The sequence below is a fragment of the Eulemur rufifrons genome, chromosome 2 (assembly GCF_041146395.1).
Source record: "Eulemur rufifrons isolate Redbay chromosome 2, OSU_ERuf_1, whole genome shotgun sequence".
Classification (NCBI taxonomy): Eukaryota; Metazoa; Chordata; class Mammalia; order Primates; family Lemuridae; genus Eulemur; species Eulemur rufifrons.
In genome coordinates this window covers 48,923,416-48,936,381 of record NC_090984.1, presented here as the reverse complement: position 1 = coordinate 48,936,381, position 12,966 = coordinate 48,923,416, and the positions used below count along the sequence as shown (strand labels likewise).

General features: G+C 42.6%; 1 protein-coding gene and 1 non-coding gene across 2 annotated transcripts in view; one reads left to right on the top strand and one right to left on the bottom strand.

The window, feature by feature from the left end:
- Nucleotides 1-8,153: 8,153 nt before the first annotated feature.
- Nucleotides 8,154-12,966, top strand: part of STARD9 (StAR related lipid transfer domain containing 9) — a 115,071-nt gene continuing 110,258 nt past the window's right edge. The window contains exon 1 of the mRNA XM_069484410.1: nt 8,154-8,212. Coding sequence (XP_069340511.1) covers nt 8,166-8,212 — 47 coding nt within the window. The 5' untranslated portion in view covers nt 8,154-8,165. The remainder of the gene's footprint in view (nt 8,213-12,966) is intronic.
- On the bottom strand, nt 10,929-11,067 carry LOC138381213 (small Cajal body-specific RNA 21). The gene has a single exon (XR_011233124.1). It is a non-coding gene; the product is annotated as a small Cajal body-specific RNA 21 (non-coding RNA).

Genomic DNA, 12,966 nt, shown 5'->3' with positions numbered 1-12,966 from the left:
ATTTGAAAAAACCTGAAGATGAACCATGTAGCCTAGAAATATCAAAAAAATTAAGAAAAAGGTATGTCATGAATGCATAAAATATATGTAGATACTGGTTTATTTTATTCTTGTATATTTTTCATCATGCTTAGTACAATACCATAAACCTTGAATAACACCATTGCCCCCATATGAAGTGCAACTAGTAATGCTAGAAGTGCTCCCAAGAAGCAGAGAAAAGTCATAACATTACAAGAAAAATTTGAATTGCTTGATATGTACTGTAGATTGAGGTCTGCAGCTGCAATTGCCCACAATTTCAAGGTAAATGAATCCAATATAAGGACCACTGTAAAAAAATAAAAGGAGCTGGGCATAGTAGCACATACTTATAATCCCAGCTACATGGGAAGCTGAGGCCTAGGGGTTTGAGACTAGCCTGGGCAACATAGCAAGACCCCATCTCAAAAAAAAATTTGTGAAGCCATCACTAGCTATGCCAGCAGGCACAAAACCTTGCACTTTTTGTGACATACCTTTTTATCTCATTGAAAATGCAGCTTCTATATGGGTGCAGGTTTGCTATAGAGATAGCATGCTAATAAGAGTCAAGGCCGGGCGTGGTGGCTCACGCCTGTAATCCTAGCACTCTGGGAGGCCGAGGTGGGTGGATCGTTTGAGCTCAGGAGTTCGAGACCAGCCTGAGCAAGAGTGAGACCCCCATCTCTACTAAAAATAGAAAGAAATTATATGGACAGCTAAAAAATATATATATATAGAAAAAATTAGCCGAGCATGGTGGCTCATGCCTGTAGTCCCAGCTACTCGGGAGGCTGAGACAGGAGGATCGCTTGAGCCTAGGAGTTTGAGGTTGCTGTGAGCTAGGCTGACGCCACGGCACTCACTCTAGCCTGGGCAACAGAGTGAGACTCTGTCTCAAAAAAAAAAAAAAGTCAAGAGTGAAGTCATATGACAAAGCAAAAGGAGCGTGAAGGATCTAAAGCTGAAGAATTTAATGCCAGCAAAGGATGATTTGATAACTTTACAGAGATTTGGCTTTTAAAAATGTCAAGGTAACAGAAGCAGCTTCTGCTGACCAAGAGAGGATGTCTGCCTGAACGGGTTTGTTTTTTTTTTTTTTTTTTCCCCCCTTTTTCGTTTTTTTAGAGACAGAGGTCTGGCTGTGTTACCTGGGTTGATATTAGACTATGCCCCTGGCCATTGAGAGCCCCATGAATTCAACACTATAGACATCAAAGTGGTCTACCTGCCGCCAAACATGTCTCTAATTCAGCCTCTAGATCAGGGGATCATAAGTGCATTTAAGCCTCAGTACACACAGTGCTCTGTGGCAAGGATTGTCAGTGCTATAGAAGAGAACTCCAATAGAGAGAACATCATGAAAGTCTGGAAGGATTACACCATTGAAGAGGCCATTGTTATAGAAAAAGCCATGAAAGCTTTGAAGCCCACAACAATAAATAATTGCTGGAGAAAACTGTCCAGGTGTACCATGACTTGACAGGGTGTATGGCAAAACCAATTAAGGAAATCATGAAAGAGATTGTGGATACAGCAAAAAAGATCGGGTTTAAAATATTGATCTTGGAGAAATTTAAGAGCCAATAGACACCACACGAGAGAAATTAACAGAAGGTAACTTGGTGGAGATAAGCACTTCCAAACCAGTGATAGACAATGAGGAAGACAGAAGAAGCAGTGCCAGAACAAATTGACATTAGGCGGTGTGGCAGAAGCTCTGATTATTCAAGACTACTTTAGACTTCTTTGATGACATGGACTCTTCTGTGATACAGGCACTGAAACTAAAGCAAATGGTGGAAGAAGTATTGGTACAATATAGAAACATCATTAGAGAAACGGAAAAGCAGAAAAATTAGAAATTATGATGCATTTCTGCAAAGTTACACCAAGTGTGCCTGAGTCACCTATCTCCTCTTCCACCTCTTTTGCCTCTGCCACCCCCTGACACAGCAAGACCATCTCCTTCTCTTTCTCCTCCTCCTCAGCCAACTCAGTGTGAAGACGACAAGGATGAAGAACTTTATAATGATCCACTTCCACTTAATGAATAGTATTATAAATACAATTTCTCTTCCTTATGATTTTCTTAATATCACATTCTTTTCTCTACCTTAATTTATGGTAAGAATACCATATATAATACATATACAAAATATATATTAATCAACTTCTGTTATCAGTGAGGCTTCTGGGCAATAGTAAGCCATTAGTAGTTAGTAGTTAAGTTTTTGAGCAATCAAAAGTTATGTGCAGATTGTTGATTGCAAAAGGGGTCAGCACCCCAACTCCATGTTTTTCAAGGGTCAACTGTAATTAGGAATAAACAAAACATGTTCTAGAGTTTTTAAAACTTGGCTATTTTTCTTTTACCATTCCCGAGTTATATTTTTCTCCTTTTGGAAAAGTCTTAGCATAAATGTTTGGAGGAAAAGATTATTTCCATTGGGATGTGGTAAGAGCAGAAGAGCCCCATGATGAGTTTATGAAACTTTCCTGGGTGACTACATTTATAGACTTCTAATGTTGCTGTACCAGAATTTAGGGTAATAAAATATGAGTCAAATATCTTGAGACTTTGAGCCACTTAATTTTCTTAATGTGGAAGACCAGTAAAAGTGCAAAGCCGTTCATTTGCTAAAGTTGAGGTAAGGTTACATTTTCAAGGAGACCCTATACTTAGTCTGCCTTAATACTTTTTCTTATCAAAAACCAATTTACTTCAGGAAGGCAACATACAATTATTATCGATCAGTAGGAATTCCTGATGGTGTTCACTGATAGCCTTAGGAATAGGTAAAGAAGAAAAGTAGAGCAATTTAAGAAAAAAGCACATTATGATAAAGCTTTAGAGTTTTACCTTGCAAAATGCTCAGATACTTTACCTGAGATTATTGTGCATATAATACTGATATGGGGTGTTCTCCAGGATGAATTGTAAAGTTTAAAAAGCAAAGCAGGCCGGGCGCGGTGGCTCACGCCTGTAATCCTAGCACTCTGGGAGGCTGAGGCGGGTGGATCACTCGAGGTCAGGAGTTCAAGACCAGCCTGAGCAAGAGCGAGACCCCCGTCTCTACTAAAAATAGAAAGAAATTATATGGACAACTAAAAATATATACAGAAAAAATTAGCCGGGCATGGTGGCACATGCCTGTAGTCCCAGCTACTCGGGAGGCTGAGGCAGGAGGATCGCTTGAGCCCAGGACTTTGAGGTTGCTGTGAGCGAGGCTGATGCCATGGCACTCTAGCCCGGGCAACAGAGTGAGACTCTGTCTCAAAATTATTTAAAAAAAAAAAAAAAAAAAAGCAAAGCAGAATAGTGTGTATAATATGTTACTGCTTATCTAATGGGAGATTAAAATATTACATATGTATATCTATATCTATACAGATATATAGATACATATCTCAAAAACTAAAAAGCATGGTTATCTATAGGAGAGTGAGGCAACAGGGTAGAAATTGGACTTCTCTGAATAGATCTTGTTTTGTAAATTTGATTTGGAACCCTGTAAATATGTTACATAATTATAAAATTAAAGTATCCCTAAAATTAAAAGCAAAATAAAACATAAGTATATATGAAGTTGATGGTATAATCAGATTGAGAGTAATTATTTCAAGTGACTTTAAAGTTTAGTAATTTGAATTATCTTAGTGGGATTCTCTAAGGGCAAAAACAACTGAAAAACAAACTATTTTCAGTACTCTTGGTCTTGGAGTTAACATTCCTATTATTATTCTCAAACTGTAAATATACTCTGAGATAAAGCAAATGAGTATGTTGGAGTAGTTAGGATAGCAGTATATATAGAAGTAAGCATATAGAAATACAATTTTGATGAGGCTAAAAATTCCATGGTCCTGAATTTGAATTGAAAGTATCCAAATGGAAAAAAGGCCTAAAATAAAATCTTAACAATGAACATCTAGATTACGGTCTTTACATAGCATTTTCTAATAAATGGAACCCAAACTCCTTGAAGAAATGGCTGATTTCACAATTGAGTGGGAAATGTCCAAGATGAACCTGGAACATCTTGTCACCAAAAATAGGCCGGGTGAGGTGGCTCATGCCTGTAATCCTAGCATTCTGGGAAGCTGAGGCAGGAGGATCACTTGAGGTCAGGAGTTTGAAGTTGTAGTGATCTATGATGATGCCACTGCACTCTAGCCCGGGCAATAGAGCAAGAATCTGCTAATCATTCAATCAATCAATCAATAAATACATAAGTAAATAAAAATAAAAAATAAAGGAAGCTATCAAAGATTACTGGGGCTGACCTAAAAGTCAATGAGGCTCCCGCTGGCCAAAGTTGGGGCTATTTGGCCTTGAAGAGAAATAGTAACTGCAATGGCCTGAAGCAAATCAAATAAACTTAAATCTGTGAGTTTATGATGATACTTAAAAAAAGAAAAACCTCATTAGCTACCTTTCGAGAGGGCCAGGAAACCATCTTGTTTTGAAAACTGGTAAATAAAGGAAAAGGATCAAGCATTTGTCTTGCCTTTGCTATGTGAACTGTACCTCAGGGTAACCAAATAGTTGATGGGGAGAAGTTGCTCTTTGCAGAAGTATTTTAGATCACAAATGAAAAATGACAAAATCAGAATATCATCACTTTGCAAACCCTAATGAAATGATGACCTAATTAGCTTGGATGATGATCATTAGTGGTTGCAAATAGCACAAAAAGAAAGACAGGTGCCTATTGATTTAATCGGGGCTCTGGATCAAACTACCATCTACAGAAAATACAGAAAATAAAACAACATTTAAATATTACCACGGGGATCAATCTGCAAAAACTAGTCTGTGGGCAATTTACAGGAACATTTTCTCTGGGTTTTTCTTTCCTTTTTTTAAATTTCAAAATACTAAGGGAGTACAAATGTTTTTGTTACATGGATACCTTTTATAATGCTTAAGTTGGGGTTTTTAGTGTGCTCCTCACCTGAATAGTGTTCATTGTACCTGACAGGTAAGTCTTTACCCCTCCCTCTTTCATGACTTCCAATTACTTTCACATTTTTTGTGCCCAGGGTGCCCACTGATTAGTTCCCAATTATTGGGGAGTACACGGGTGTTTGTTTTTCCATTCCTGAGATATTTCAATTAGGATAATGGTCTCCAGTTCCATCCAAGTTGTTGCAAAAGACTTTATTTCATTCCTTTTTATTTGCAATTTTGAATTGTGCTGCGATAAACATTTCAGTGCAGGTGTCTTTTTGATAAGACGATTTCTTTTATTTTGGGTAGATACCCAGTAGTGAGATTGCTGGGTCAAATGGTAAGACTACATTTATTTCTTTGAGGAATCCCCATATTGTTTCCCATAGAGGTGGTACTGACTTGCAGTCCTACCAACAGTGTATAAGCATTCCTTTCTCTCTGCATCCACACCAGCACCTATTGGTTTTTGAGTTTTTAATAATGGCCATTGTGACAGGGGTAAGGTGGTATTTTACTGTGTTTTTAATTTTTTTTTAAATAATTAAGTGCCAAAGGGTTCCCGGAAAAGAGAGGGACAAGAAAGCTATAAGATTAAAAGACACACTAAACTTTATCTGGATACTGATTCAAACAGAGACTGTGGAAAAAAAAAACAAAAACAACAAACTTATGAGACAATCAGAGAAATTTGAACCCTGAATATTTGATAGTATTAAGGAACAAGTGTTCTTAGATACTGCTTTTGTGGTTATGTCAAAAAGGGAGTCCTTGGCTGGGTGTGGTGGCTCATTCCTGTACTCCTAGCACTTTGGGAGGCCAAGGTGGGAGGATCAAGTGATTGGAGGCCAGGAGTTCAAGATCAGCCTGAGCAACATAGTGAGACCCCCATCTCTACAAAAAAATTTTAAAAATGAGTCAGGTGTGGTGGCACATGTTTGTAGGCGTAGGCTGGTCTTGAACTCCTGGGCTCAAGTGATCCTCCTGCCTCAGCCTCCCAAAGTGCTAGGATTACAAGCATGAGCCACTGCACCCAGTTGGAAATATTTGTTAAATAATTGGTTATATGCATAGACCCCTCCCTCACTTTCTTCACATCTATTCAAATACCACCTCATCAGTGAGGCCTTTCCTGAAAACCCTATACAAAATAGCACATTTCCCCCTGCCTACACACACAGAGACTATTACTATATCTCCTCACTTTTGTTAAAGTAGAGATCATACTGACAGAATGGCTTCTTTGTGGCAATAAAATACCAAATTATAAACAGGATCTAAGTCCATGCCAGGAAAGGGTTAAATCACGCCCCCCCCACCCCACCCCACTTAAAGAATAAACTATGTTCTAACTGCCACAAGGTTTTTCTTTTTTTTTTCTAGCAGCTAAACAATTACTGGCCTCAAGATAAGCAATATTGAAACAACTGCAGCTCATCCACCACCTGACGCTAATCGACCCAGTTCCACAAGCCACAACTACAGCTTTTCTTGAACAAGAGACTGATTTCATAACTTTCTCTTGATGATAAACCACTGACCATGGACTGGTTCTGGCTGGTTTACAGAGGCTGTGAGCTGAGGGCCTTTATGTCCCTGCTTCATGTTTTGATGTATAGGGCTTAAGTGAAATACATTTATATGTGAAGTTTCCACCCCCTAGTGAACACGGGACCTATGTAACACGCATGTTTGCTTATTATACATGTACGTGTCCTCCCATTCATGAATGTTCATAGCTCCTCCTATAACCTGTTGAATATGTATACTTAGCCAACCTCTTCAGCATAAATTTCTCTCTGAACCTCCCTCCCTCAAAGTTCCTGTCTCTGGTTTCCTCTGCTTCCCTGCCTGCAGGTTGTGATCCCCTTCTTAGGAAATAAAGCTTTCTTCCTCTTCTACATTTATAGAACTCACGATTTTAAGTTGACAGTTTTTAAAATTGCACTTATCACCATTTGACATGTTATACATTTATGTATTTATCTCTTTCTCCGCTTCCCTGTAGATTCTAATTTCCATGAAGGCAGAGACTTTGTTTTGTTTGACACTGTATCCTCAGTGCCTTAGATGAGTGCTTGATTCAATAGCATTTCTAGGATGAACTAATAAGCCAATTTTGGTCAGACAGCATTCCCTCCAGTACCACAAACACTGCCAGGGTTGCCATGAAATTACAGCACAATCCAGAGAAGCTCGCCAGTAAGCACCCTAAATTCTTCTCCACGCTCCAAATACTCCATGCGAGGAACTGCAAAACATCGGTGTTGGCCATTTCATTTCTGCCTCTATTTTTTTTTCTTCTTGAGACGGGGTCTCGCTGTGTGGCCCAAGCTGGATCATCGTGCACTATAGCTTCTAATTCTGGGCTCAAGAGATGCTCCTGCCTCAGCCTCCCGAGTGGCTGGGACTACAAGAGCACGCCACTTGTGCAACACCGCACCCGGTTTGCCCTTAAAATTTAACCATAGAACTGACAGCTCAGGGCAATGCAGTGAGTAAAAATATTTAGCAAGCCAGGCGGGAGTGGTGGCGCACATCTATAGTCCTAGCTACTCCGGAGCCTTAGGCGGGAGGACTGCGTGAGCCCAGGAGTTGGAGGCTGCAGTGAGCTATGATGGAGCCACTGAAAATTAGCAAATTACATTGTAAAGCTTCGGACGTTGACCAATACGGATTTGCTTGATTCTGCATGCACACAGCGTTCAAGAACAAAGGCTATCTCCCAGTAGGCAGGGCCGGGAACTATACTTTTAGTCCACCCCCTTGCGACCAAACGATTCAGGATTGGGAGAGGCTCTGCAAACACCCTCCGAGCGGGGCAGCAGGGCGCGCATGGGCAGTGATGTCCCAGGGGGATAGAACAGGGTGGAGTAGGGGCGGGGCCGAGCGTCCTCCCGCCCACTGGGCTCAGGATTGGCCAACGGTCTGCCGGCACCGCCCCTCTCGGGCTGCGGCGCGCGCTGGGGCGGAGGCATCCCTGGAGGCGTGTTGAGTGGGGCGAGGCGGGGCGGGGCCGGGTGTCCTCCCGCCCACTGGGCTCAGGATTGGCCAGTGCTTTTCAGGCTCCGTCCCCCTCTGGTTGCGACAAGCTCTTGGGCGGGGGTGTCCCTAGAGGCGCGTCGGGTGGGGCTGGGGCAGGGGATGCAGCCGCTGGGCTGAGCTGCCGGACTAGGGTTGTGGCAGAGGGATGGCGAACGTGCGAGTAGCCGTGAGGGTCCGGCCCCTCAGCAAGAGGTGAGTGTAGGCGGGAGGGGGCGCCTGAGCCGTCAAGTGAACTGAGAGGAGCGCGAGGTCCCCGCCTCCGCCTCAAGAGATTCTGGCGCGGGGAAATCAGACACAAAGTGACCCGGGGGTTCAGGGTCCGGAAACCGTGGAGGCCTGGAGGGACAGGGCCTCTGACGAGCTTTCTCGTCGTGCTCTGCGCGGTAGCGGTTCCCAGATGGCCTAAGGCGAGGGCCGCCCCGTGCGAACGTCCCGGGCGCCCTGCTAGCAGGAGTTTCGAGGGTCCGCGGCTCAAGTGTGATGCACCGACTGGGGCCTTTCTCCCTCGGCGCGTTGAGAAAGGCTGGGAGAGGGATGGGCAGCCTCCTCTGCCTCCTTAGTGGCTCTGGAGTACGGGTGAAGACTGAGGCGGAATGGTGTGTGTTTCTGGGAGCACGTGGGTTTCCCTGCGAAGATGTGGAGAAAGCAGATTGTAAGGGCGTTGAGAGGGAAATTGAGGCCCAGAGAGATCGTGGTTTCAAGTATGCTGACAGCTGACTTGATCAAGGGCAGAACTGGGAAGGGAGGGGAAGTTATTCCAATGTCTTTCTTCAGCGTCCTCGGTGCTCATTTCCTCTGTAAATCTGATCCTGCACCTCTCAGCTCTTGAGGCATCCAGTGTCCAGCCACATAATTTAGTCTCTTTCTTGCTAATTTTCCACTCATGTTTGTAAAGTCAGGGAAGGCTTTGCAGAAGGTTGGTATTTGAACTGTTTTTTAAAGATCTGTTAGAGTTTGCTGATGGAGAAAGCGTTAAGAGCCCTTTATGTAGTAAGAAATATTAATATTGGCCGGGCGCGGTGGCTCACGCCTGTAATCCTAGCACTCTGGGAGGCCGAGGTGGGCGGATCGTTTGAGCTCAGGAGTTCGAGACCAGCCTGAGCAAGAGCGAGACCCTATCTCTACTAAAAATAGAAAGAAATTATATGGACAGCTAAAAATATATATACAGAAAAAATTAGCCGGGCATGGTGGTGCATGCCTGTAGTCCCAGCTACTCGGGAGGCTGAGACAGGAGGATCCCTTGAGCTCAGGAGTCTGAGGTTGCTGTGAGCTAGGCTGACGCCACGGCACTCACTCTAGCCTGGGCAACAGAGTGAGACTCCGTCTCAAAAAAAAAAAAAAAAAAAAAAATATTAATATCAAGAGCAAAGGCTGTTAGGGAACAGAGATAAGTTTTATTTTTGGGGGGGGCGGTTGTTGTGGGAGAGGGAGTTTTATAAGATAAAGCTGGTAGAGTGTGGCTTTGGGGACAGAAGGCACATACTGGAATCATTTGGGAAGTTTAAAAATTTCCAGGACAGGCCAGGTGCAGTGGCTCATGCCTGTAATCCTAGCACTTTGGGAGGCTAAGGGGGGAAGATCACATGAGTCAGGAGCTTGAGACCAGCCTGAGCGAGACCACGTCTCTACAAAAAAATAGAAAAATTACCTGGGTGCGGTGGCGCACACCTGTAGTCCCAGCTACTTGGGAGGCTGAGGCAGGAGCATTGCTTGAGCCCCAGGAGTTTGAGGTTGCAGTGAGCTATGATGATCCCATTGCACTCTAGCTGGGGCAACAAAGTGAGACTCTGTCTAAAAAAAAAAAAAAAAATCCAGGACATAAAAATAATTTGTTACTAGTGGGGATTATGTTTGTCCTCCTATAGAAGTAATTGGCTTTGAAAAGTCTTGTAATTAACAGAATGAGAAGAGTAATGAGAAGGGGGAAAGAAAAAGAAAAGAATAGGAAAAAGACAAAAGAGGTACAATGAAGAAAGAAGGAAAGCAGCAGGTGCCTGAACTGGTGTTTTGATTAGCAAATGGCCTATGACGGACGTCTGGCTTCTGCATAACTGGATGTGGTGGCTCAGGAATGGGGTGGGGGTCAGGGGTAGGGTTCACAGGTGCAGCTGCTACCCACGAGGTTGCCTCTGGTAGATCCTGTTTTTGCAAAACTATTCTTTTTGGGTTCTCAGGCTAACAGTATTGACCAGTCCTAACAGTAACTTCTCAGTTCCTTGGAAACTGCGAATTTATAATAGCATCGATTAGATTAAGAGAATGGTGTTGAAATTGGGTTGTTATTGGCAGCCATGGTAGAGAATAACATATCTAATGTAACAGAAGGGAAAGGAAAAGAAGAGCACAAAAATTTATTTAGTTTTAGCTCAAGTTAAGCACCTTTTTAAACAGCAAATGGTAGAATGCCAAGACTGCAGATATCCAGGTGTGAGCAGATTATTGCAGGCTAAAGGTTCAGGAGCAGATATGGATAATCCCAGTGTGGCTCTAGCTAAGAAGTCCAGACCACTTCTCTCTTCTCCCAGAATCCTTCAGAGATGGCAGCTATACTCCCAGGTGTGTTAACATCTACAGTCTTTGCTGGGGCTCATCTAAATGTGAGGAATCTGCTGGTTATGTGGTTTGTTCCAACCTTCAAATCATTGGCACAGATTTGGTTAACAAAGTCATTGGATCTGATGTTGTACTTGGGAGGAAATCTTACAGATGATCTCGTCCAAGTTTCCATTTTTTGTTTTTCCAGATGAGAAAATGGTCTTGTTTAAGGCCTCTAAAAGTAGGTAGAACCAAGATTTGATTCACCAGACCACATTGCTCCTTTTTTTTTTTCCCCCCTTTTCTTTCACCATCAGTCAGCTCTTCATCCTTTTCACCAGCTCCTCCTGCCAGGTTATTGTGGCCAAGTAAATGTGAGGCTAGGACAGCCCAGGTGAGGTTCCTTACTTAAATGCCTCTCCCCCGGCGAGGATGCCTCGCCCCTCTACTCTAGGCTTGGCTGAGAGGAGGCGGAGTAGGCTGAGCCCACTTCCTGGGAAACCAAGCCAGGCTCTTCCTCGAGACTACAGAAAAGTTGCCTTCTTTCTCAAATGCCCATTTATTCAGTAGGACTAGAATTGACCCTCAATAAAATGATAGTACTGTATAGGAAATGTTTTTGGTGTCCTCCCTTTTACCTCACAGTTGTTTCCCATAATCAGGAATTCCGTATCTCATAATGAAATAGTGCCTCTTGTCTATCCAGAAACAATCATTATTGGGAGAAGATGTTTGGTCTGCTAATACTGTAGGCTCTGGAAAACTCCCCACTTTCACTTTTCACTATACAATATAGCTTTCTGTTCCTTTTTTTAAATCTGTAAAATAGGGATAACTACTTCAATGGTTTTTATGAAATTAAATACACGAGTACATTACAAATATTTAGAGCCTGGCTCCTTTTAAGTGTTTACTAAGATGTTCACTACATGAATAACAACTGTGTTCCTCAGGCCCCTGTACTTGGTTGTCTGTTTTTTAACAGTTTTATAAGGAACAGATATTAAGTGATAACAGTTTGGTTATGTTCCCCTCTAGGACAGTGATTCTTAAACCATAGTATACATAAAATCCACCTGGGGAGCTTGTTACACTGCAGCTTGTTAACATTCCTGGGCCTCCTCAAACAGAAATTGGAATTAGCCCCTCTCCTATCACCATAATTCTGCTGTGGGCAGCCTGTGGACTTACCCCTTTACAAAACTCTTAACCCTAATGAATGAACACATATTGGTACATCCCAGAGGTAAGCGGTAGTAGCAGCCACTCTGTCTTGTTTAAGGCTCCACCTTAGTAGATTTAAATCGAGCTCTTTAAGGCCAGCTCTCTGAAAGGCCGGTGCCCTTTTTGTTCTGTTTAACTTTAATTAGCCCTCGTTTTGTTCTAGGATATTTTGTAACTAGTAGGTTACCAATGGCAGTGGTTTAGGTAGGGGAGGAGCAGCATCTCACCCCCCTATCGTGTCAGCTCTTTCTGCTAAGAGGTCAAGTTTGGGACACTGTTTTTCTTTTTCTCCTTTGCTGCTTTATGCAAGAGAGTCCCAAATGAACCTTCACAAAAAGGCAAATTAAAAAAAAAATTGGATAATAGATCTTTTTTTTCTTTGAAATAGGATCTTTCTCTGTCACCTGGGCTAGAGTGCAGTGGTGTCATCCTAGCTCACTTGCAACTTCAAACTTCTGGGCTCAAGCAATCCCCTTGCTTCAGCCTCCTGAGTAACTGGTACCACAGGTGCATGCTACTGCACCCGGCTAATTTTTTTGTAGAGATGGGGTCTCACTGTGTTGCCCAGACTTGTCTTGAACTCCTGGCCTCAAGGGACCCTCTTGCCTGAGCCTTCCAAAGTGCTAGGATTAGAGGTATGAGTCACTGTGCCTGGTCCCAGATAACAGATTTGAAAAATTTATTGTATGATTTTTTTTTTTATCGTCCTAATTTACTATAATTGGTGTATTTTGTAGTGGGTAGAGGGATAATAATAAACCAACATAAAGATGGAGAAAGAAAAAAGTGTTATAAAATGTTAATACCAAAGATGAAAGATTATCTAAGGTCTCGGGGGTGGGAGAACTGGGCAGTTTTAGCTTCTGATGGGCAGATTATGATACATTTTTTTTTTTTTTTTTTTTTTTTTTTGAGACAGAGTCTCATTCTGTTGCCCGGGGTAGTAGAGTGCCGTGGCATCAGCCTAGCTCACAGCAACCTCAAATGCCTGGACTCAAGCAATCCTTCTGCCTCAGCCTCCCGAGTAGCTGGGACTATAGGCATGAGGCACCATGCTTGGCTGATTTTTTTCTATATAGTTTTAGTTGTCCAGATAATTTATTTCTATTTTTTAGTAGAGATGGGGTCTCGCTCTTGCTCAGGCTGGTCTCGAACTTCTGAGCTCAAATGATCCACCTGCCTCA